General features: G+C 44.9%; 3 protein-coding genes across 3 annotated transcripts; 2 read left to right on the forward strand and 1 right to left on the reverse strand.

Annotated features, from left to right (window-relative positions):
* Nucleotides 1-2,396: 2,396 nt before the first annotated feature.
* Nucleotides 2,397-3,405, forward strand: LOC145789641 (uncharacterized). The gene is made up of 2 exons (XM_082866745.1): nucleotides 2,397-2,604; nucleotides 2,813-3,405. The coding sequence occupies exons 1-2, from the start codon at nucleotides 2,428-2,430 to the stop codon at nucleotides 3,248-3,250; spliced, it is 615 nt and encodes a 204-aa protein (XP_082722871.1). The 5' UTR covers nucleotides 2,397-2,427; the 3' UTR covers nucleotides 3,251-3,405.
* Nucleotides 3,406-18,604: 15,199 nt separating this feature from the next.
* LOC145790670 (uncharacterized) lies at nucleotides 18,605-20,075 on the forward strand. Its single transcript, XM_082869047.1, has one exon. It carries the CDS (start codon nucleotides 18,792-18,794, stop codon nucleotides 20,073-20,075), a length of 1,284 nt encoding a protein of 427 aa, XP_082725173.1. The 5' UTR covers nucleotides 18,605-18,791.
* A 672-nt stretch (nucleotides 20,076-20,747) lies between these two features.
* Nucleotides 20,748-22,662, reverse strand: LOC145790697 (glutathione S-transferase T3-like). Its single transcript, XM_082869127.1, has 3 exons — nucleotides 22,630-22,662; nucleotides 21,373-21,795; nucleotides 20,748-21,287 (listed from the first exon to the last, which is right to left on the reverse strand). Exons 1-3 carry the CDS (start codon nucleotides 22,660-22,662, stop codon nucleotides 20,748-20,750), a joined length of 996 nt encoding a protein of 331 aa, XP_082725253.1.
* Between the last annotated feature and the right edge of the window lie 730 nt (nucleotides 22,663-23,392).

Consider the following 23,392-nt stretch of genomic DNA (forward strand, 5'->3'; position numbering starts at 1 on the left):
CAGGTTAAATAGTGAACACGCAGCCCACACTGATAGAAAGTTGAACACGCAACCCAAACTTTAAATTTTCTGAACACGCAGCCCAGATTAAATAGTGAACTCGCAGCCCACACTGATAGAAAGTTGAACACGCAGCCCAAACCTTAAATTTTCTGAACACGCAGCCCAGGTTAAATAGTGAACACGCAGCCCACACTGATTGAAAGTTGAACACGCAGCCCAAACTTTAAATTTTCTGAACACGCAGCCCCGGTTAAATAGTGAACACGCAGCCCACACTTCAAATTTTCTGAACATGCAGCCCAGATTAGAATAGTGAACACGCAGCCCACACTGATAGAAAGTTGAACACGCAGCCCAAACTTTAAATTTTCTGAACACGCAGCCCAGGTTAAATAGTGAACACGCAGCCCACACTGATAGAAAGTTGAACACGCAGCCCAAACTTTAAATTTTCTGAACACGCAACCCAGATTAAATAGTGAACACGCAGCCCACACTGATAGAAAGTTGAACACGCAACCCAAACTTTAAATTTTCTGAACACGCAGCCCAGATTAAAATTTGCATGTAGCTTATTTCACTTCATCGGCATACAGCCCATTTCATTCCATTGGCACGCAGCCCAATTCATCTCATTGGCACACAGCCCAGTTCATTTCATCGGCACACAGCCCATTTCATCTCATTGGCACACAGCCCATTCATTTCATTGGCACACAGCCCATTTCATCTCATTGGCACACAGCCCATTCATTTCATTATTGACACATGTATTCATTCTGAATGCAGGTTGGTTCCTGCAGTGTGCGGGGGTATGGTTCCACCATCGCGCGGGACTGGTACGCTGAGCTCCCGGAGGGTGTCCGAGACTTAGTAGACTTGGCAGGGTTCGGGCCCTTCTGCGTCGGGTTGTCACGTTGTCCTGCCAGGAGGACACTGATGGCAGCCTTGGTAGAGAGATGGTGGGACACCACCAACTCCTTTCATTTCTCTGCCACTGGAGACATGACCATGACGCCCCTAGACTTCGCTATGTTGACTGGCTTAGACATAGGAGGTTGGCCCATCCCCTATGATGAGGATATGGGCGAGTGGGAGGCCGCTTGGACATACCTATTGGGGGCTCGCCCGCCTGTTGACAGGGTTTCTGGGAGAGTCCGATACACTTGGTTCTCTTCCCACTTCCGGCGGGCGGACATGGTGCCTGAGACTCTCGAGGAGACGGAGCAGTACGCCCGTGGTTTCCTTATGTTCCTCTTCGGGACTACCCTGTTCGCCGATAGAGGGAACACAGTTGGGTTATATCTGCTGAGCGCTCTGGTCGACCTATCACAGGTCAGTAGATTTGACTGGGAGGGGCCGGCCTGGCTACCCTTTACTTTTATATGAGCGCGACCTCCCGCGGCCGGGGCGATTTACTTGGCGGCTACTGGAGAGCCTGGGAGGTACTTTTCTGTCCTCTTGATTTACATTTCTGCTCTTCATTACTTGTACATTGCACACACAGCGCACTTTTACGGTCTGTATTTTGCTCTCAGCATTTCGTACTTACATTCTGCACTGCTTTTCTCAACTATGGGTCTATGTATATTTCCCAGCATTAGCCCCAGAGTTGGAGGTGGTAGGGCTCCCCATGACCCCATATTCACTAGTGTTCAAGGGCCCGCACCGGCCGAGACCTCGAGAGACCCTTCTTTACCTGCGACAGTACTTTGACACTGTGCGACATTCAGAGGTACCTCAGAACTTTCAGTTCCTTTCATTCTCATCTTTGATTTGCTCTGTATATTCTCGATTTCTGATTGGTTTATGCATTTATCATCCGCAGATCACATGGCAGCCCTGGGTGTCCCTGGGTGATAGTCTCCGACTTCAGTATACCGGAGGGTCGGATATCTCCCAGTATAGGGTCCTGCTCGAAGGGCCGGTTGGCAGGGCATGGTTCCTGGGGGAACGCTTTCTGCGCCAGGTATGGGGGTATCTTTCTCAGGATCCTCACGCAGTACCCCCAGTCAGTATGCGGACTGCTGACAGGCTCTCTTACTCGGAGGTAGTCGGCGCCATACTGGGTAGTGATGCTTTACTATATATTGAGGAGGGGGACTACGCCACTTACCGTCACATATATTTGATGCCTCCATTGATGGGAGCTCGTATCCCGATGATGAGGCCTGCCGGTATGTCATCCTCGGGCCAGGCTCGGGCTCGGGCTGCAGACGCCCCTTCTACTAGCAGGGCTGGTACATCTAGAGGTGGGAGTAGACCGGTTCCTCCGATTCCGTCGACTTATCCTCATCCTGGATGGCCAGATATGCCGATTGAGTTAATGGCGTGGCAGTATGGGGCTATCTCTCCGACCCCGATCCCACTAGAGCCTCCAATGCCCAGTGATCGATACGCCATTGATCCTGACTCACCGCTGGTATGCTCCACTGTTTTTCATTCATCATTCAGATGTTTAGACATTTTTGTTCACTGATGATTATGAGCTCATATTTGCAGCCACCGCGAGGGTACATGGAGGAGGTGGTTGGACTGGTGGCCACACTCGAGGGCATGGTCCTGCGTAGGGAGGCACAGTTGTCTGTCACGGGCATTCAGGTACCCTTCAATTTTCTGGCATTTATCATACTTCTGATGACATGCTGATTTCTACTGCATCGATAGACTACTTGTGTAGAGCACATCTGACACACACCCCACTTGGACACTGCATTTACATGCACCCACTTCACGTAGCCTTTGCTTGTATTTGCATCTGATGTATATATTTGGACTGATGTATTTGAATTGAACTCTTTGTTTTCAGATGCCTTCATGGTCCGGTCAGCCGCAGGCCAGGCCACCCGGGCCTCCTTGGGGAGCTGGGCCATCTGGGCCTTTTCAGGGAGTTGGGTCACCCGGGCCTTTTCAGGGGGCGGGGCCATCCCAGCCTTCCCGAGGAGCCGGGCCATCTAGACCTTTTCGAGGAGCTCAAGGAGGGTCTGTCCGCAGACGCAGGACTCACGTTGTAGAGGTGGAGCCTGATGAGGAGGAGGAGGATGCTGAGGAGGAGGAGGAGGCTACCGACCGTCAATCAGAAACATCTGCTGAGGAGGGGGGCTCCGGTTTTGGTTCGGGGAACAGAGGTGAGGCTGAGGGGGATCCTGAGGATGACAGCTCCGACCCAGATGATGATGATTGCGCAGAGGTTGTCCCGCAGAAGAGGATGAGGAGTGCTTCTCATTTCCGTTCCCGAGGACATTGATGCCACTGTTTCCTACTTTATTTTTCTTTTTGCTAGTAGTTTGTAGCACTTTGCACATTGTTAGGCAGTTTTATTTTTTGTAAAACTTGTACCTTTGTTCGTTGTAAAGCATGATGGAATGAAATAGCTTTTGAAAAGGTGTTTGTATTTTAAACTTTTAGCATCGTATCGCATCAATTTATTTCGCACAAAAATGAAATTGAATGGGAATGTGCATTGTGTAATCACCAAGTCAGGTAGTGAACCGACGCAACAAACTAAGCAACTCAACTTACTAAGATATAACAGGACCTTAGGAAGTTTACAACTCGATAAGCAAAATGCAACAATGTTGACAACGCAAATAAACAAGACTTTAACAAAGATTGCCTGAACAGAGCGCAATGACTCAAAAACACGAAACACGTCCGCTCGACAAACAACTCGATAAGCAAAACAACAACTCGATAATCAAAACTACAACTCGATAATCAAAACTCAGCAATAACAGAGTGTACTTCGGACGATCTGGGCACCGGAACGCATCCGAAACGGAGGGAGATGAAGGCCTTTGACTCTCCCGTTGCATGGAAATGCTTGAAACTTCCCCTCAAAGAAGTAAAACAGGGCCAAGGAGATACACTGCAGCATTGCTGGCCACCTTTGGGGGCCGGCCGGCCAATTTTGTAGAGAGAGACAGCTGGCCGGCCATTTTTGTAAAAAGTAAATGGCTGGCCAGCCAGAAAAGGTGGCCGGCCGGCCAGCTATTCCTGCAGCCTCCTGGTTTTTGACACGTGTCCCTGTGAATAGTGTTTTTCCTTCTATAAAAGCCTCAACTTCGGGAACATTCATTTCATCTTAGTTTTAGACAAAGATGGAGGCGTTTCTCGCAGAAAATCTCACATCTTGGATCTCTTCTCTAGATGGTTCGGAAAAGCTGAACTTCCGGGGTTTCGACTTGAATACACTATTCACGTTGAGCCGTACTCCGCTACAGCTCCCTTTTCTCCATGCCGCGGCAAGGTTCTGGAATCCAGTGACGCATGTTTTTAGCTTTGGCGGCCAAGAGATGTGTCCCACTTTCGAAGCTTTTCAGGTTTTGATGGAGTCTGAATGCTTTGAAGTGATCTTACCCCAGCTCCGTTTTGGCCATGCTCAGGCTTTAGGGCGGATGTGTGGGCTTACGGCGCACGACACTCGATCTCTGATCTGCAATGGGGAACTGGACATCCTCGGCTTGATCCACCATTTTTCCGACGACGGTGACCGCAGCAACCATTATTGGCAGGGTTTCCGGTAACACGCCCTCTGCTTATGTTTGTTGTCTCACTTTCTGCTTTCCTCGGGCTTCGGCGGGGCTAGCATTCGCCTGATTGAAGTCGCCCAAGGCTTGAGAGAAGGGAAGAGCTGTATTGCCATGACCTTGGCCGAGACACTAATGGGCTTAGATTCTGTCTATCGCCGGGAGGCGACTAGGTTCGCCGGGAGTCCACTGCTGCTGCAGGTAATGTTTCCCACCCGACCTCACATATATATTTGCTCACATCACTCGACCCTCAGGCTCGGTTTTTCTCACACAACCCTTGTCTTACTTTTCTCTCATCGTACATCTCTCTATTCTTTATTCTCTCATTTTCCATCCCTCCCCTAGGTATGGTTAATGGACAAGTTGCAGGTTGTGGACTCTTGCCCGGCTTATTCAGCTCGAGGCTACTTCTTTCGGCAGCGCCTAGTCAATGCTCTTGACGAAAGGTGGTGGTTCGATTGGATGTGCAATTTGTCCGCAGACGGCATTGCTTGGCGTTGTCCTTGGCTCAACCTCCCGGCAATGAGCTATAGTATGTCTCGGCTGATTGAGATCCAATTGATTGGTCTAACCCACTGCGTATTTTATTTTCCGTTCCGGTTCCTGCGTCAGTTTGGTCATGATCAGACCTGCCCACCGGAGGGGATTGAGTACCCAGCCGCTTTCCCGGTCCGGGGTGCACAGCTTGCCCGATATGCCACAGCATGGAGGACTAGAGAGCTCCTGGCCCCTGCTCCCACTTTCAGTTGCACTTTGTCCGATGAGTGCTTGGATTGGCTCAATGAGGAGGCACAGGTTGGGCCTAGCTTGGCATCATACTTGATTCAACTATGCCCCAAATTTATTGCTTATTTAGCGTTTTCAAGTTTTCTTTATGAATGTACCAAAAAAACAACCTCAATTGTAATGCAAGAGCAGGAGAACTCTATTTTGAAATCAATGAAATTGAAAGTTATGGTACTGAAAATTTTCCGCTTTTGGTCCAAAAATGGTCTTAGTCGTAAAAAGATTGATTTGAACAAAGTCAACTTTTATTAAAACTTTTCAAAACTATTTTCGATGTGGATCAGAACTGGACACGCCGAAGATCTGTCACTGAGATGCACAACCCCAGATCCCTGCAACTGGAAAGTTGCCCCTAGTCTGAAGAACAATGCGGCACTGCACGGCAACGGAAAGTTGCCCCTTGTCTGAGTAACTTTGCACCGTCGCGGCAACGGAAAGTTGCCCCTAGTCTGAACAGCACTGTACCGGAGATTGCGATAAATGCTGATGGATAAAGATGACTGAGATGATCAAAATGGACAGAGTTGATCGGGGAAAAGTTTATGGCTGAACTTCAAGGTGAAGTTGCCTATGTATCCCAAAGTTGGGAATCAAGCCTTACGTAGTTCAGGCCGAGGTTCACTCGAGTATTTTCACTCTCCTTTTGCGCTCTAACTTTTGCCAAGGCCGCCCTTTGCGGGTTTTCAACCTTGCGAGCTCAGTTTTTATATTTTCTAATTTTTTTGTGCTCTGACTTTTGCCTAGGTCGCCCTTTCGGGTTTTCGGCCTAGCGAGCCTCTCAAGGATAGTATTTCTTCAACTTGTCCATATTGATCGGTTGTGAGAACTCCAAGCCATCTAGATCCATCAGAACCACAGCCCCACCTGACCAGATAGCTTTAATGATGTAAGGACCAGTCCAATTGGGTTTGAACTTGCCCCTTGGGTCGTGGATGGGAGCTCGGTTGTCTTTGAGCACCAAATCTCCCTCTTTCAGATTCCTGGACTTAACCTTCTTGTTGAAAGCCCGGGCAATTCTGCGTTGATAGCCTTGGATGTGGTACAGTGCTTTCAGTCTTCTTTCATCAAAGAGCATGAGTTCTTCGAATCTGCTTTGCTGCCAATCTGCTTCGGCTATCTGGCATTCAGCCAATACTCGTAACGACGGAACCTCAATCTCAATGGGTAGAACAGCCTCCATTCCATAGACCAATGAATATGGAGTTGCTCCAGTAGAAATTCTGATTGAAGTGCTGTAGCCCCACAGAGCAAATGGCAACTTGTCTGGCCAATCCCGATAGGTTCCCACCATCTTCTGCAGTATATGCTTGATATTCTTGTTGGCGGCCTCAACCGCTCCGTTGGTTTGCGGCCGGTATGTAGATGACTTATGGAAAGCCACATTGTATTTTTCCAACAAGTCTATCACTTCTTTCTTGAAGTGGGAACCATTATCTGAAATTATCTCATTTGGCACCCCGTAGCGACAGATGATGTTGTTTCTGATGAACTTTGCGACGTGCGACGCCTTCAACACTGCGTATGATTGGGCCTCGACCCACTTTGTGAAATAATCTATCGCTACTAGGATAAACTCATGCCCGTTTGACCCCTTCGGGGTAACAGCTCCGATCACATCAATTCCCCAGACTGAAAAAGGCCATGGCGAAGTCATGTTGTACAGTTTTGACGGCGGGATGTTCATGCGATTTGCATGGATTTGACACTTGTGGCATCGCCGAACAAAGCTAATACAATCCTCCTCCATGGTTGACCAGTAGTAGCCCTGTCTGAGGATCTTTCTGGCCAGCATTACTCCATTCATGTGTGCACCGCACTCCCCCCCATGGATGGCTTCCATCAGGCGTTTCGACTCTTCAGCTTCTACACAGAGCTTATGCATTCCCAGATGACCCCTTTTGTACAGCTTACCCCCGCAGATAATGAACTGAGCGGCCATTCTTCTGACGGCCCTCTTGTCTTTGGCATTTGCCCCTAGTGGATACGTCTCCTTTTCCAAGAAGTTCCAGATGTCGTAATACCAAGGGTTGCCGTCTTGAACCTCATCTATGGCGGAAATCAACTCGTATGCTGGCGCAAACTTCTGATCAATAATGACTAGACGCATCCGGATTCCGGACGGGATGTCTATCATAGAAGATAGAGTTGCTAGTGAATCTGCAAACCTGTTGTTCTCTCTTACGAGGTGGGTGAAATTTAGCTTCTCAAACCGAGGAATTAGCAGATCCAAGGTTTGGTGGTAAATTATCATCCTTTCCTCCTTGACTTTCCAATCTCCTTTTGCTTGAGACACAACAAGGTTTGAGTCCCCAATGACGTCCAACCGTCTTGCCCCTAGTTCCAGGGCTGCTTCCAGGCCAGCAATACATATCTCATACTCTGCTTCATTGTTGGAAACTTTGAACCGGAGCTTGAATGCTAGAGGGATACGGGAATCGTCAGGCGCTATCAGCAACACCCCTATCCCATACCCATACTGGTTTGACGCTCCGTCAAAGTACATCGTCCAAGTTTCATCTTCGACGTGCAGAATGGCTTCATCTGGGAATAGATACTCAACCGCTTCATCCCCCTCAACCGGGTGGTCGGCAAGGAACTCCGCTACCGCTCTCCCTTTTACTGACTTGCGCGTTACATACTTTAAATCAAATTCAGAGAGCAACAGCAGCCAACGAGCTAGCCTGCCCGTAAGTGCTGGTTTCTCGAAAAGATATTTGATGGGATCCAAATGCGAAACCAACATTACAGAGTGAGCTAACAGGTAGTGCCGCAGCTTCCTGGTTGCCCATACCAAGGCCAAACAAGCCTTCTCCAGCGGTGTATAGCGGGTCTCGTAATCCAGCATCTTTTTGCTCAGATAGTAGATGGCTCTTTCCACTTTGTCTTCTGACTCCTGCGCGAGCATGCAGCCCATGGTAGTCTCAGTTACCGAAAGGTACAATATCAACGGTCTCCCCGGCTCTGGTGGTGACAACACGGGTGGGTTCTGTAGATACTCTTTGATCTGCTCAAAAGCTGCTTGACATCGGCCGTCCCATTGGAATTTCTTTCCTTTCTTCAGGAGACCAAAAAGTGGTTCACAAGTCAAGGTTAATTTAGAAATAAACCGTCTTATGAATTGCACTTTACCCAGAAAGCCTCGCACCTCCTTTTCAGTCCTTGGTGGTGGCATTTCTAAGATGGCCTTGATTTTGGAAGGGTCGACCTCGATGCCCCTTTGTGTAATCAGAAACCCTAGCATCTTCCCTGCTGTAACACCAAACGTGCATTTCTGGGGATTCAGTCGCAGCCGAAACTCTTTGATCCTTTGAAAGAATTTTTGTAAGGCGGTGTAGTGGCCCTCTCTATCTTTGGACTTGACAATCATGTCGTCCACATACACCTCGACCTCTTTATGGATCATATCATGCAATATTGTAGTTGCTGCCCGTTGATACGTAGCTCCAGCATTTTTCAACCCGAATGGCATCACTCTATAACAATATGTCCCCCACGGGGTAGTGAACGCAGTCTTCTCCCGGTCTTCGGGTGCCATTACTATCTGATTATATCCTGAGAAACCATCCATAAACGAAAGCAAGGCGTGTCCTGCCGTGAAATCCACCAATTCATCAATGTGTGGCAAGGGAAAGTCGTCCTTCGGACTGGCCCTGTTCAAATCTCTGAAGTCTACACAGACCCGAATTCTGCCGTCCTTCTTTGGCACCGGAACAATGTTGGCCAACCAAGTTGGGTATTCAGATACCAGCAGGAACCCTGCGTCAATTTGCTTGGTGACCTCTTCCTTAATTTTGAGGGCCCAGTTCGGGCGAATCCTTCTGAGTTTCTGTTTGACAGGGCGGGCCTCGGGATCAAGAGGGATCCGGTGCTGTACAATCTCAGGATCGATTCCAGGCATGTCTTCGTAGGACCACGCGAAAACATCTTTGAAATCTTTTAATAAAGCGACTAAGCGCTCGCGCTCCTCCGAAGACAACGTGGACCCGATCTGGACCAGCCGCGGGTCCTTCTCAGTACCAACATTCACAGTAGTGATTTCATCCATTAAAGGTTTAACAAATCTTTCCTGCTCTTGATCAATTAATCGTTGCAAAACTGGGGGAATTTCTCCCTCGTTGTTTTCATCAAAATTTTGAAAATCCTGATTTAAGAAATAAATCAAAGGCACAGAAAAATACTCAAAAACCACATCCACATCATTCTCATTAAATATTTCCAAGCCGTCAGATTCCTCTGTTACAACAGACTCAAAAGAAAATGAAAAAGACGACCTAGACAGGACTGTGGCATCCGGGTTATCACCCCCAGGAATACCGGACTCAGACTCAGTCGAGCTGGAATCTGATTTCGACGCACAAGATTCGGTAGAATCAGATTCCGGCTCACTACCTGACCTGGAGCTGCTAGATAAAAAGCCTTCTTCATATTGCCAGATGAGAGAAGGTGCGATAGATGCATCCAAGATCGGCGCTGGAAAGCCTGCAGCTATTTCATCTCCAATCATAGAAACCGAAGAGTTATCCCCCAAGCACTCTTGGCCGATCGGTGGATCTGATAGTAGACTCGCCAGTGCTACCCCCATTTCAAGCTCTGTGCTCTCAGGATCCGCTACTTCACATTGCTCAACCTTAGTTGGTGGGTCTGTCTGCGCTTTGGCAACGTCATCCCCAGATAATTGTATGTCGAAGAAGATTTCAAAACCAGGCACGCGCTTCCCCTCCGCGTTTAGCCATGGCTCCGGGAGGCCGCAGAATGGAAAATCTTCCCCCTCCCGGACGAAACGTCCATTTAGGGTACCCCAGATGGGCCTGTGCATTAACTCAAATGGCTTCCCGGCCTTTTTTGCTCTGGCCTTTTCGGCCATTTCTTTTCCTTTCCTCACCCTGTCTTCTTTGGTGGGCAGATAACCCAGTCCAAAGGCGTGAGGGTTGTGTGGCACTTCGGCCAACACTGAGACGCCCTTCCGGCCGCTTCTCCCTAATCCCATCCCCGGGGTGTGTTTTAGCTTGTTCATGAGGTAAATAGATTGAGCACTAACGTACATGCCCTCATTCACAGCCATGACATTCTGCACCACTTAAGCCTCGGCCAAAGTGAACCCCGACAAAAACACATCCTCCGTGCCGTGCTCGATCTCCAAGACAGGTGTGGACACCTCCGGCGGCGGATGGATTGATGAATTCCCAAAAACGATCGCTACCCCTTTCCCGTGAGGGTACTTTAGCATCTGATGTAGAGTGGAAGAGACTGCTTGGACCTGGTGCAACCACGGTCGCCCCAAAAGTAGGTTAAAGGTTGCGGGAACGTCCAAGATATGAAATTCGATGCTGTGTTGTCCTGGACCAACCTTGGTTTGAATTTTAACAGTCCCCATCACTTCTCTGCTGGTATTGTCGTATGCTCTGATCACTTGGGTAGTTGGGACGAAGTCCGCGGGTTTTAACCCGATTGCATATGCCGTTCTGGTCGGGCAGACATTAATCGCAGACCCGGTATCAACAAGTACCACCGGTATCCACTTATCTCTACATTCCACAGAAATATAGAGAGGTTTGTTATGATTTGTGCCCTCAGGCGGTAGTTCCTTGTCCGAAAAGGTTAATGCCGGGGAACCTCCTCCCGGAAAAACCAGCCCAACCAGCTGTTCAGGCGTGGTGTCTATGGAGAGTTTGGACTTGTCCATAGTAGATAGGACAGCTTCTCTATGTACTCGTGATGCCATTAGCAGTCCCCAGATGGAGATGTCTGCTTGTATCTTCTTTAATTGTTTCAGCACAGCTTCCTCTTCAATCTGCTTCTCCTTCTGTTTCTCCGCTTCTCTATCCTTCCCGGATGCCTCGGGTTGGTCCAGGTGTGGGGGTTTGAAATACCGCCCACTTCTTGTCATATGGTCAACCTCATCGAGGTACCAAGTGTCATCCGGTTGATTATTTCCCCAGTCTTCATCCGTGTGGGAAAGACATAAGTCATCGTCTTCCCACCACATTCCATCGGCAGCCAACAGACACCTGTCTGGCTCCGGTTTAGTTATACTCGCAGTATTCCCTGTCCACATGCTCGCAGCATTCTTTATCTTCGTGCACACGGCACTTTTAGTCCCCTCAGGGCCTTTAGCTTTCCTAATTCTCTCAGCCTCCTTGAACTTTTCTCGTTCCAGCTGCATCAGTACAGCTGTTTGTTCAACATTTCTCGTATCCATAATGCCCATGTCTCGAGCGGAATTCTTAGCACCGGCGCTCTCCGGCGATACAACTTGACTTTCGGCCATTCCGGCCACAACTGATATTTCCGCCCCTGCCGGGCTCTGTTCTGGTTGGGCTTCCCCCACTGCATCTGGTTGATCCTCGAGCCATCCAGTGGCCTCGCTGATCCCTCATAATCATACCAGTTGATTGACGTATCCCCGAGTTCCTGGTCATCGAAAAATTGCAAGTTAGCAAAGTCCTCATCTACGGCTGTCAGATCATCTGCCCATAGCCCAGATCCATCCCCCCGGATCATGCATAGCTCTCCTGTCTCTGGCAATTCTATACCTGGCCCAATTCGGCTCGTTGATAGGATATACTCGCTTGGATCATAGGCTCCCCCAGCAAAATTCTGTCTAGTCCCAGATCCAACAATCTCATTCTCTCCCAAAATCTGCCCTGCCCTGTCTTCGACGGTCACCACCATCGGTTCTGGTTGGGTTTTGGAGATGTCCACCATGCACAAGAAATCAGTGCAGTCGGGGAGGAGCACCTCCGGCTTGGGTAGGTGGGTGGGCGTAATATAGATGCTACGATCGTAAGATGCGACCCCAGTCTGGATAAAATTGATTCTTTTGGGAGGGGGAGGTTGGTTATGTGGTGGGAGAGGGTTGGTTGTGACATTGGGTTTATCAGGAGGCGCGATCACCTGTTTGTCAATAAGATCCTGGATCTCATGACGCAATCTGTAACAACGGTCGGTGTCGTGACCGTGTTGTTGGTGATACGCACAGTATTTTGCTGGGTCATAAGAGGGGGGGAGTGGACTCGGTAATGGCTTTGGCTCCAGGGGTTTCAAATGATTTTTTCTAATCAATATTCCCAGAACTTTGGTCAGGGGCATATATAGTGGGGTAAAGGTTCTTTGGCCTCGCGGTTGGAATCTGTTGGTTTGTGTGTTGCTTCCGGACGCGCCGGAGAAGGGTGTGGCAGTCATGGGCCTTGGAGGGGGAGGGGGAGTGGTGGTGGCCATACTAACTTCCGAGGCTCTCGTATTTGCAGCGCCACTCGGGCCCGCATTGTTGTTACGGTTGAAGGTCCTCCTCGGTTGTTCCCTGTCGTGGTCAAACAGACCTTGTTTCATTGCATCTTCGATTTGCACCCCCATCTCATGTAAATCTGCGAAAGTAGGGAAGGGGACTACAATCATTCTCTGTATCAACTTTGGGTGGAGATTGCGCACAATCATCCGGATTTGATCTTTGTCAGTGGGCCTTAAAGTCATCATTGACGCCTTTGCCCTCCATCGGATCACAAAGTCCGAGAAAGTTTCCTTGGGCTCTTGCCTTGTCGTTTCGAGATCACGAGTTGTGATCTCGATCTGAGTGTTGTATGAATATTGCGCGACAAAGGCCTCAGCCATTTCATCCCAATTCTTCTTCACTTCATCTTGTAACTTTGCGTACCAGTGGGCGGCCACACCCGACAGGGTTCGACCGAATAGTGAAAGCTTCTGTGGTCGTGTTAGGCCCATTGGCCGCAATATGTCTGCAAACAGTCGGAGATGGACCATGGGGTCGCCGGTCCCGTCAAAGCGGTCCATTTGTGGCATTTTAAACCTATCGGGGAGTGTTACGGCCTCCTCGGTATATCCGTCTTCGATATCCGGCATAGCCTTGACCCCTTGGGATTTCTTAAAGAGTTTCTCAAGTTTGCTCAATTTCAGAGCTGTATGATCAACCTCGAACTCGAAGGGAGAGTCGGGGCGATTGGGTGCATGGACCTTGGACAGTTGTGGTGGAAGCGGGGGCGGAGCTGGCCCCGTTGGAAGATTCGTATCTTCTTGTAAGTTTTGGATAGTCGGTACAGTATTCTGGGTGTTTGGAGGAGCGTTCTGAACAGCAGGTGTCTGCTCAGGTAATGGGGCCCCTGCCGGAGAAGGAATTTGGTGTGAAGCAGATGCTATATTCTGTTGTTGCAGTCTGGTAATCAGCTCAGCCTGCTGGGTCATAATTTCGGCATGTTGCTTAGCGAGTTCATCCCGGCGAACGACATCCTGCTGCATGGCCCGCATGGTTTCCTGCATTTGGCGCATCATTTCCTCAACTCCTGTTGGTGCCGTCATACTGTTTTGATTTGTCTGAATTACTGGCAGATCTGTCTCAATGGGGATCTCAATCCGACTGTCCACTGATGGGGGAAACCACTGTTCTGGTGATCTCTGTTCAGATACACTGCGCTTTTTCTGCTTCCTTCTGGTAATAGGGGGTAGAGAATGGAACACTGGCTGTCCGTCGATTAGATCCTCAAATCGATGGAGTCGACGACCTCGTGTCCAAAGTGCTTGGGAAATGCCTGCTGGGTTGGAAGCAATTGTGCTAAAAACTGACCTAGCAAAAGATAAATAAAGCGAAAATGAAATAAATAAACAGATAAACGGACAGTATAACAGCTTAAAATAAAATGCATGACACACAGCCGGGCATAATCAACACACAGTCAATAAGCTGAATAACAGACTGTCCTCAAACACTGATTATTATCCCTGTATCACTGTCCCCTAAAACAGAATCTGATATCCGCAGATAACTAATTCTCAAATACTGGCTGATGCCCGCAGGCCTGATACCCAAACTCATGTACTGAACTGATGCCCGCAGGCCTGATACTGACAATACTGAACTGATGCCCGCAGGCCTGATACTGACGATCCTGAACTGATGCCCGCAGGCTTGATACTGACAATACTGAACTGATGCCCGCAGGCCTGATGCCCAAACTCATATACTGATACATGCATGCCTGTAGAGACGCACTCTAAAGCACATAACAGATAAGTGAGAGCCAAAACACCCCTATGTTGGGGTAGGGTTTCCCTGTCCTATTTTGTCAGGAGCTAGGGTTTCACTACGCACACAGCGGTTTCAAACAACCTATAAACGGGTGAGCAACCTGTCCTAATTTGGAATGGTCACTATGGATCCGAATATGCACTAGGTCGAATGGTCAAAGAGGGTGCCCCGGTAAAACCGGGGTTTGTGTTCCCATACTGGCAGAGCCCACAACCGGTCAGCCTTATGGTCATGCCTTGACAAGACAAGCCTCCGGCAAACCGTTCAGGAATAGCAGATGGCAAACACGGTGTCCTAGGCGCACCAATGCAAATGCAATGCAAAGAATCACACAAGTGTAGTCAAAAACAGATATCATGAGTTCGAGTCAAGTTCTCTAAGTCCCCAGCAGAGTCGCCAGAAACTGTAGCAAGCCCGCGGGGGACCTCGCCACAGCTCGGACTCGACTTTCGTAGTCACGGTTCTAAATCTGAACCAAAGAGTCCAAATCCGGCAAATCGTTTTGAGAAAACAGATTTTTTTGAAAGAAGTGCCAAACATGGACTGCTTTTCCAGATATAGAGTCGCCACCTAAATATTTTATTTTGGGAAATTTAGGAAACCCTGACTCGGTGCCAAAAGGCCACGTGTCCGTCATCACCAAAGTTGCCTCGGCTCGGGAACTTGGGTACGATTGGGGAAGGTCACTTCGTGAGCACCCCCGCTCGCCCGGTCATAGACCGGCCTCTACTAACCATGATATCAATTTTTGAAAACATTGTGAGTTCTTAATCCGGTTATTAGCCTAGGTTACTATGTGATGCTCACAGCATACAAGTATAGACTGGATCGCCTGAATTGGAACAAAACATTTCATGTTTGTTTTTTTTTTTAAAGAGGTTTTGCTACCCGCAGGTAGGCTTGAAACATTTGATGATTTATTCCAATTCAGATAACCCAACCTTCACCCACAGGCATTCAGGCAGTTATATCATATAAGCACATAGCCTCATGGTAAGCATGCTATTCATGGCAGCACTCACACGCATGCAAGGATGCTAAAGCATAAAGCTTACCGAGTACTCCAAGCCAAAATAGAAACTCATTAGAAATCATGCATGAATCCTAAGTATACAGAAATGTCTAATGCAACACATGCAAAATGCAACTATAGCAGGCTCGGCTATTCTAAGATGGTATATGAAATGCTACAACTATCATGTATTCAATTTAGAATTGAAAAATACAATGCAGTTAGTATGATGCGCCGAGCCCGGTGCATGCAAAACTGATGAATGAATGCAAACATGCTGTCATACTGTATGCTAATTGAAATATGCCCTAATCTAACCATCATAGGCGGATAAATAAAAGGGAGAAAGACGTGGGGTTGGAAGACATACATCACACTCACGCACACTTATTACAGTTGTGCCCTTGCGCAGAGGGTCCGAATAAATAATACAGTCCAAATATTACAGTCCCGAATGAAAGAATATTACAGTTCAAAATATTACAAAATCCTAATTAATTAACAAATTAACTAAGAAAATAAATAAAACTGGCATGCAAGCCAGGGACTGCCTTGCTTCTGATGGATGATGCATGTCCGGGTTGTCTTGTGCGGAAATCCACCGGAATGCCCCAATTAGCCTCTGCTTACAACTGTACTTGAAAAGTGTGCCAAGCCCCAAAAAGTTGCTGATTCTTCGTTTTGCTGCAACAGAGAGCAGGAAAGGGGCATAGCAATGTATTTGCACAGATATATGCATGTCTCGATCCTCGTGCCACCAATCACGCATACCGAGGCATGATGGCCGAGGAGTCAAAATGCACAACTCAATATAGGATGAATGCACATGAAACTACAGCTAAAACCTAACTCCATCATGGATAATCCGGAGTGTCGGTGACTGGGGAATTGAGACACATTCCGTCACTCGGAGTACGAAATGCACCTCGTTTCCCGTGCCCGGGCTAACTCCTATTCCGGACACGATGCAATATGCATGACATGCAACTAAGATGCAATCCTAACATACACCATGCTATGAAAGTGAGATGCCTCGAAAAGCGTGCACACGGGCACGCAAACCGAGAAAATGACAGAATGCAATCTAAGATACAACCTAGTATGCACTATGCTATGAAAATGAGATGCCTCGAAATGCGTGCACACGGGCATGCAAACCGAGAAAATGGCAGAATGTGATCTAAGATACAACCTAGTATGCACTATGTTGTGAAAATGAGATGCCTCGAAATGCGTGCACACAGGCACGCAAACCGAGGCGATGGCATACGCAATGCAAATGACATGGAAAATGTAACATGGGCTTATACCAACATGAGTGAGCCTTAGCCACACTCACATAGGATGCCGACGGATAAAAATGAAGTGCCTCGAAATCCGTGCACACGGGCACGCAAACCGAGGCGATGGTAGAATGCGATGTAATGGCATGAAAACATGATATGGGCTTATACCAACATGAGTGAGCCTCAGCCATACTCACATAGGATGCCGGCGGATGAAAATGAAGTGCCTCGAAATGCGTGCACACAGGCACGCAAATCGAGGCAATGGCAGAATGCGATGTAATGACATAAAAAATGTGATATGGGCTTATACCAACATGAGTGAGCCTTAGCCACACTCACATAGGATGCCGGCGGATGAAAATGAAGTGCCTCGAAATGCGTGCACACGGGCACGCAAACCGAGGCGATGGCATACACAATGCGAATGACATGAAAATGTGATATGGGCTTATACCAACATGAGTGAACCTCAGCCACACTCACATAGGATGCCGGCGGATGAAAATGAAGTGCCTTGAAATGCGTGCACACGGGCACGCAAACCGAGGCAATGGCAGAATGCGATGTAATGACATAGAAAATGTGATATGGGCTTATACCAACATCAGTGAGCCTCAGCCACACTCACATAGGATGCCGGCGGATGAAAATGAAGTGCCTCGAAATGTGTGCACACGGGTACGCAAACCGAGGCGATGGCATACACAATGCGAATGACATGAAAATGTGATATGGGCTTATACCAACATGAGTGAGCCTCAGCCACACTCACATAGGATGCCGGCGGATGAAAATGAAGTGCCTCGAAATGCGTGCACACGGGCACGCAAACCGAGGCGATGGCATACACAATGCGAATGACATGAAAATGTGATATGGGCTTATACCAACATGAGTGAGCCTCAGCCACACTCACATAGGATGCCGGCGGATGAAAATGAAGTGCCTCAATATGCGTGCACACGGGTACGCAAACCGAGGCGATGGCATACACAATGCGAATGACATGAAAATGTGATATGGGCTTATACCAACATGAGTGAGCCTCAGCCACACTCACATAGGATGCCGGTGGATGAAAATGAAGTGCCTCGAAATGCGTGCACACGGGCACGCAAACCGAGGCAATGGCAGAATGCGATGTAATGACATAGAAAATGTGATATGGGCTTATACCAACATCAGTGAGCCTCAACCACACTCACATAGGATGCCGGCGGATGAAAATGAAGTGTCTCAAAATGCGTGCACACGGGTACGCAAATCGAGGCGATGGCATACACAATGCGAATGACATGAAAATGTGGTATGGGCTTATACCAACATGAGTGAGCCTCAGCCACACTCACATAGGATGCCAGCGGATGAAAATGAAGTGCCTCGAAATGCGTGCACACGGGCACGCAAACCGAGGCGATGGCATACACAATGCGAATGACATGAAAATGTGATATGGGCTTATACCAACATGAGTGAGCCTCAGCCACACTCACATAGGATGCCGGCGGATGAAAATGAAGTGCCTCAAAATGCGTGCACACGGGTACGCAAACCGAGGCGATGGCATACACAATGCGAATGACATGAAAATGTGATATGGGCTTAGGGCATCTCCAACCATGCTCTCTAAAATGCCTCTTCAAAGTACACAAAAAACTACCTTCTTTATTTTGCCTAACTACTTTAGCTAGTGTACACTCCAACCATACTCTTTATTTTAGCTAACCATTCAAACTAACTTAACTAATTTTTAAAAGAAAACTATAATAAACATTAATAAATAAATAAATAAATAATATTTTTATAACATTCTGTATATATTGACGTGGCATTTGTAAATATTTATTTATTTAATATATATAATTAAAATATTTATAAAAAAAATATTTTCAAACAATCATATTATCTCAACAGTCATATTTTCAAACATTAATATTCTCTCAACGGTCATATTTTCAAACGGTAATATTCTCTCAACGGTCATATTTTCAAACGGTAATATTCTCTAACGGTAATATTCTGTAACGGACATATTCCTAACGGTCATATATTTTTGTTTATAAAAAAGATTTGCTCTTTCATTTTTACCAATTTGAACTATATTTCTCAACTTCATTCATTTTTTAATTATCATGGCTCGCAATACCATGAAAATGATTCTTAACGACTTTGACGGTGATGATGAATTGCAGTTAATAACGATAGCTGCAATGGAAGAAGAGCGACTCAATAGAGAAAGATGTTCGAGAAGACATAGTGGTTCCATTGAAGGACATGCAGTTATTTATCGCGATCGAGTTCAAGGCCATAACAGACTTTATCGAGACTACTTCTCAGAAACAGCTATATATCCTGCCCATTTATTCAGGAGGAGATTTCGGATGAATCGATCTCTCTTTCTTCATATTCTATCTACAGTGGAAGCATACGATCCATATTTTGTCCAGAAAACAGATGCTGTTGGAATCATTGGTTTGTCTTCCCTTCAAAAAATGACAGCTGCTATGAGGATGCTCGCTTATGGAGTAGCAGCAGATTCTGTGGATGATTATGTGAGAATTGGTGAAAGCACCGCCATAGAGAGTCTAAAACACTTTGTTAAGGCGATGGTTGCAATGTTTTCTGAGACGTACTTGAGGAGCCCTAACAACGATGATATTTCAAGATTATTAGCGATGGGAAGCAATCGCGGGTTTCCTGGTATGCTAGGGAGCATTGATTGTATGCATTGGAAGTGGAAAAATTGTCCTACTGCACAGAAAGGTATGTATTCTGGTCACATCCATGAACCAACTATTATTTTAGAGGCCGTGGCTTCTCAAGATTTATGGATATGGCATGCCTTTTTTGGAATGCCCGGATCTCATAACGACATCAATGTATTAGATCGTTCTTCTGTATTTTCACTCCTTACTCAAGGTCGTGCTCCTCCAGTCAATTACTCAATCAATGGAAATGATTATACAATGGGATACTATCTTGCCGATGGTATATATCCGCAATGGGCAACATTTGTCAAAACAATCTCATCTCCACAAGGGAATAAGCAAATATATTTTGCAAAAGCTCAAGAATCGGCAAGAAAGGATGTTGAGCGAGCATTTGGTGTGCTCCAAGCACGTTTCACGATTGTGCGAGGACCTGCACGTTTTTGGAAAACGGAAATAATGGAAGATATTATGATGGCATGCATAATAATGCATAACATGATTGTTGAAGATGAGAGGGATGCCAATGGATTAGACTTTAATTATGATACAATTAGTGAAAGTCTTCCACCAATGTCTCATGAGCGTACACCAGAACTTTTTGAATTCATTCAAAATCATCATCGCATCAGAGATAGAGGAACTCACTCCAAACTCAAACAAGACTTGGTTGAACACTTGTGGACACTACATGGAGACTCTTTGTGAGAAATACTAGTTGGTTCTTATTGATTTATGTACTAGCTTATATGCTTTAATGAGTGTGTTTTCAAAAATATTTGTACTACTTTATGTGCTTTCAATAATATATCACTAGTGATTTGTTTTTAATCTATGATCTTTAGTGATACTTAGAATAAATTATTTCTATCAATAAATCCCTAATATGGAGAATATGGAGAATTCTTAATCTTTCTTTACATCTCTCATTAATTTTGAAACCAGCAAAATTCAAAGCATTGAGTGGTTTAAAAAGCAAAAATATAAATACCACTAAATGTAAACCAGCAGAATTCAAACCAGGACTTGAATGGACAAGAATTCAAACCAGCAGAATTCATTCCAGGATTTAGTGAGTGGTTTAAAGAGCAAAATATAAATAGCACTAAATGTAAATAGCACTAAATCCAAGTCAAAGCACTAAAATCCAATAAGAATTCAAACCAGCAAAATTCAAAGCACTGTCTCCATTTCATATTTCAAAGCACTGTCTCCATTTCATATTTCAACCAGCAAAATTTGAAACAAACCCAACTCTAAATCCAAGTCAAAGCACTAAAATTCTGAATATCAAAAACATATGTGCCGACAAACCCAAAAATAAAATCTAGTCAAACTTAAATTAAATAAAAACATAGCTTCAAAGCTAAATAAAAATAATTAATTCCCTTTTTCAAGGATTTGCATCTGGCGTTGGCGAATATATTGTGCTTGCAATGGAGGCATAATGCTCGTATCCATTGACATGATTCTCTCTTCCTCTCTCCTTTCCTCCAATGCAAGCCTTCGTTCCTCTCTCTTTTCCTCATTTTCAATCCTCCGTTCCTCTTGAAGATAAGATTTCTCAAATATCTCTATTTTCTTCTCATTTGTTATGTCATTCTTTACCTTTATCTCTTCTAAGAGCTTCACAAAAGGCGACTCTGTAACATTATTTCCAAGATCTTTAGCTTTGTTTTTCTTTGCGGCCTTCCTTCCTATTGGTCTTTCCACAACATCATAGTTATCATTGTTCTCTAAGTTTACTGAATCTGGTGTACAAGGGGTTGACGTTGCCGGAGATGCATTTTTTGTGCTTTTTTGCTTCTTTGTTGTTGTATCTTCCATCCACTTTGGTTGGGATCTCAATTCATTCCAACAATGCTCAAAGGGAAAGTTCGAGTGATACAAGTCTTTGTACAATATTTTCACATCCTGAATCTGAAAAATAGATTAAAGAATAATCACTATCACGCAATGAATAATATATATTCGTTATAGGTACAAAATTAAATTGTAGTAATACCTTGTCTTTTTCAGTCGAACCACTTCGATTTAACCGTTCAACTTGAGCAAAACATCCACAAAATTTATTTGTGGCAAGTTGAATCGTCGACCACCGATTCATTAGAGAAGTTTGAGTTCTTTCAGAATCGAAGGTTTTGTACTTGTTGTAGTTCTCCCACACTCTTAACCAATATGCCTTTGACTTTTGCTCATTTCCTCTAATTGGATCTAAGCTAATATTAAGCCATGAAGAAATGAGCATCATGTCTTCCTCTTCGGTGAAATTCCCTTTGCGTTGTGATATCTTTGTAGTTTGAGTAATAACTTCAGGAGAGAATGATAAAGATTGACTCTCTTGTTGAGGAGATTCAGTGGTAAAATCATGGTCAATGTCAAACTCGTTCATTAGGTTGCTAAAATACGCATTTCCTTGATATTCCATCTAAATCACAATTGTTCATACCACACAAAAAGAAAAAAGAAAAAAAAAGTATCAATTCATGGCCTAATTCCAAAAATAATAAATTAGGGAATGGTGGACATAATTGGAACAAAGTAATTTAAAATTGGAACAAATCTAATTCATAATGGACATAAACATCTTTCAAAGTAATTTAAAATTGGAACAAATTTGATTCATAATGGACATAATTGAACATCTTTGAAAGTAATTTAAAATTGGACATAATTGGACATTAATGGACAAATCTGATTCATAATGGAACAAAGTAATTTATAATTGGACATAATTGGACATCTTTGAAAGTAATTTAAAAGTTTCCTGATTCACAGAAGGAACAAATCTGATTCATAATGCATAGAAAGTAATTTGATCCCATCTAAAATTTCCCTAATGCATGGGAACTAATCTGATTCACAATTATAAAACATAGACAAACTATAATTTCTTCAAACATGCTATCCTATGAAGCACACCAATGTATTTGCATCTATACTGATATATATATATATATATATATATATAAACATCTATACTGATACACTTTGAAATCTCTGAAATCTGTTTTGAATAGTTATAACATTTTTGACATAATACACTTTAAGTAATACTGAGCCTGTAGGAATCTTCTTTTGCAGAATTATGTTTTAATTTAATATGAAAGATAAAGGAAAGTTCATTCAGTACTACTAAATAGGTCATAGTTGGAATAAAAATACACATTCCTCGTGATGTGGATTAGATTTTCTACTATGAGAACAAATTAGCAATCCATGACTTATTTACGAACTTTCTTTGATGAGTTAATGGAATTACCTGTGGTATGCTGGTACCACCTCCAGAAAGCATTGAGGGGAATTGAGCTTAGAATTTGGTCAATTGGTCCCAAGAACAATTGCTGCTGCATAAAGGTGCTTTCTTAATATTGACATGTAATAATGACTTGTTATCACACTCAACATACTAATAGTCTAATACATTCTTGTCATTGTGAAGTTTGGTCCTCATAGTTTCAGCTCCTGACAGCTACTGTTATGGTATTGAATTTGCTTCTAATATGAATATAATACCCAGGCAATTTGTTGGGCATGTGATAGATAATTCCAAGGAATACTCATCATTTGCATTAATTTATCCACCCTAATTTGGGCTATTATCAACCAATATACCTTTGGGCAATCTTTATTCTATTTTATTTAGTCATATTTATCATTTGGGTAGAAGGAATATGATTGATTGTTTGAGAATTATTGTCAAAATACCTCTTTAACGCAGATTCTTCCCTGAAGGTGTACTACAACCATTAGCTAACAAACTTGTGGAACTGATGCCATTTCTCTTAGCCATCATGTATATATATATATATATATATATATATATTTTTTTTTCTGCAATGATTGCAGTTAAAGTCATAATGTATATATGCCATTTCTCTTAGCCATAATGTATATATGTATATGGCTATTATCAACCAATATTTTTTTTTACTGATGTCAATTTGTCACCTAAAGTCTTCAAATGACTTACCAAATTTTGAATATGAGCTTCTTTTTTTTTTCTTCTTCTTTTTTTTCACCTT

Source organism: Camellia sinensis, chromosome 1 (genome assembly GCF_055761805.1).
Source record: "Camellia sinensis isolate YWXY chromosome 1, ASM5576180v1, whole genome shotgun sequence".
NCBI lineage: Eukaryota > Viridiplantae > Streptophyta > Magnoliopsida > Ericales > Theaceae > Camellia > Camellia sinensis.

Coding starts and splice junctions, on each gene's coding strand:
- LOC145789641 (XM_082866745.1), top strand. CDS start 2,428: ATGCTCCACTGTTTTTCATTCATCATTCAGATGTTTAGACATTTTTGT. Junction 2,605..2,812: donor TGTCTGTCACGGGCATTCAG/GTACCCTTCAAT, acceptor CTTTGTTTTCAG/ATGCCTTCATGGTCCGGTCA.
- LOC145790670 (XM_082869047.1), top strand. CDS start 18,792: ATGGCTCGCAATACCATGAAAATGATTCTTAACGACTTTGACGGTGAT.
- LOC145790697 (XM_082869127.1), bottom strand. CDS start 22,662: ATGCTTTCTGGAGGTGGTACCAGCATACCACAG. Junction 21,796..22,629: donor GTGGTACCAGCATACCACAG/GTAATTCCATTA, acceptor ATTGTGATTTAG/ATGGAATATCAAGGAAATGC. Junction 21,288..21,372: donor GTTCGACTGAAAAAGACAAG/GTATTACTACAA, acceptor TCTATTTTTCAG/ATTCAGGATGTGAAAATATT.